Raw genomic sequence first — 2500 nt, forward strand, 5'->3', positions numbered from 1 at the left:
GACCCACACCCACAGTTAATTAAGCAATATAGCACGAGTGAGTGGGGTTGGTAATGGATATTCCCATAGGTGTTGTTCGGCTGTAGCCACGAGGCCAGAGGCACCTCTGATATGGTGCTGATTTGGACATCAGGACATTGTGTTGTAGTATTTATTCCCTAAGGTCTCCACTGCATAATAGTACTTATTGTTGTAGTATCTATTGTTACCGAAGGTCTCATCTGCATAGCAGTATTTCTTGTTGTAGTATTTAGTGCTACTTAAGTTATTCCTCATTTTGAAATAAAAGTCACTTTGGATAAAAGTGTCTACTAAATGAATAAATGCAAATGTAAGTATCGGAGTTGGCGCTTCTCCGGGATTGCCATATTTGCAATTATATTTAATAATGGATGTGGATGTATGATGGATATATGTATTAAATAACTTTACAAAAAATATTAACAAAACATCTTTGTTAAATGAATATTATGAAGATAATATATTATCTAACTGGATTTACCTGCAGAGCTAATTTTAAACAATCTGCAAGACAAGAGTGTGTAAAAATGTTGCATTAATGAACATATTTAATGTGTGTCGCGGGGCTCATAAGAGGGTGTGTTTTCAATAGCACTCACTTGTAAAGGAGAATGTCTGCTGCCTGAAGGACGGGGTATGTGTATAGCCCAACACTTCCCTCACTCTTCTGTTTGCTCTTCATCTGCAGAAAGAGAGAGAGAGAGAGAGAGAGAGAGAGAGAGAGAGAAGGATAAAAACAAATCCAGAATGGAATAATGAGAAGGCTCTACAGATGTTCAACTTGGCACTTGTCACCCAGTCAGTCAGACGTTAAAAGTCAACCAACGAGAACTAATAAACAAACCTTTACACGGCCTTTCTCTCACACTTTCGTTAGCTCTCTCGGTCTCTCCCTCACACACTCTCACACACCAGAATTTTTCTCTCCTTCGCGCTTGTTTGGCCCGAGCAAACGAGTTGTACAAACACAGGAGAGGTGTGTGTGGGGGGAGGGGGGTGTTCCGGCCTCGTCGGCTGCTCGGCTCCGTGTGCGCGGGGAATCTTCTCGAGTTAGCACTGGCCGCTCGCTCGCTCGCTCACTAACCCACCCGCTCGCCCGCTCGCTCGCTCGCCTGCCGGCCGCTCGGGAGGGGACGGCTGCTTTTCCGGCACGTTTGCTGTGCACTCGAGCGTGGTGCAAACAGGGAGGCGCGGGAGTTTACGAGGAGCTGCGCCACCACGGACGGCGCTTACGCCCTCCGCCACGCAGCCGCTCCAGATCCAGCAGGCAGGCCTCGCTCACACTCTCTTTCTTTCTTTCTTTCTCTCCGTCTCTCTCTCTCGATATACATTTTAATACATTTCTTTCCTAGTCCCTCTCTCTCTCGCTTCGCTGGCCGTCTGCCGAACCCCCAGCAGAAGGGATATCAAAGGGCTTGTTCGGCCGGGCCCGGGCCTGGTTGACCCTGCGGACTCCAAAAGCCGGGGCGAAGCGCAGTAACGAGACCGATGTGCGCACACCATGTGGCTGACACGGGGGGGCGACGAAACAGCGCCGCGACGCGCTTAGCCGCGATTGGGAAACACAAGGGGGAGGGAATGGCATGAGAGCAAGAGCGAAATAGCTTCAAAACAAACACGAAGTCGAGGGGGAAAAGACGGTTCAACACGGGAAAGGAGGGGAAAGGAAGAACAGAAACAAAACGAGTGAAAGAATGAACAAATAATGAAAAGGAGGAGAGAAGGAGCTGTGGCCAGTTATGTATCTGCACCTCCATGCATACTCTCCATCCGCTACAGTGGTTCTGATTAAACAACAAAGAGGCAGACACTAAGACAGGGACGGAGGGAGAGAGAGAGAGAGACAGAGAGAGAGAGAAACAGAAAGAAGAAAAAAAAGACAGAAAGAAAGAGAGGGATGAAGGCTGTTGGGGAGCAGAAGAGAAGAAAAGAAAAGAAAAGAGAGGGAGAGAGAGTGCACTTCAGTCTCTTTTAAGGGGCATCGTAAAACACAACGGACTGGACGTTTTTACACGAAGCAAACATGGACCATCTGTGTGTGTGCGAACGGAGGCCCTCCGACCGCCCCGCGACGAGGCGACGCGACGCGAAGTGATGCGCGGAGACGTGATGGAACGCGACGGGGCAGTCTGGGAGCAGTTTTCTCACCTTCCACTGGGGTAGGTGCCGCAGCCGGGGCATGCTGGTCAGACAGCTCAGGATCCAGGAGAGTTCCACATGTTCGGGCACCTGAGGACAGGTGAGGAGAGACTGGATTAGAGCTTGGCATACACACAGACACATACATACATATATATGCACGTCGTTTTATTGGACTAGTTGATATTGGTGCTCGACAATGGCAAACTGCACATATTTTCAGATGTGAATAATTTGAAGGGCCAAAAGATTTGATCGACACATCAGAAAGTGATCCAAATGCAAAAAAAAGGTTGAGACAGACCTCAAACATCTGCCCACACGATGAGACTGACACTCA

At 48.5% G+C, this 2500-nt stretch overlaps 1 protein-coding gene across 1 annotated transcript in view; it reads right to left on the bottom strand.

Moving 5' to 3' along the window:
- wars2 (tryptophanyl tRNA synthetase 2, mitochondrial) overlaps window positions 1-2500 on the bottom strand; it is a 23232-nt gene that overhangs the window by 3014 nt on the left and 17718 nt on the right. Inside the window, exons 3-4 of the mRNA XM_062534463.1 lie at window positions 2170-2250; window positions 621-703 (exon numbers count right to left, since the gene is read on the bottom strand). Coding sequence (XP_062390447.1) covers window positions 621-703; window positions 2170-2250 — 164 coding nt within the window. The remainder of the gene's footprint in view (window positions 1-620; window positions 704-2169; window positions 2251-2500) is intronic.

This window comes from Sardina pilchardus, chromosome 4, assembly GCF_963854185.1.
Source record: "Sardina pilchardus chromosome 4, fSarPil1.1, whole genome shotgun sequence".
Classification (NCBI taxonomy): Eukaryota; Metazoa; Chordata; class Actinopteri; order Clupeiformes; family Clupeidae; genus Sardina; species Sardina pilchardus.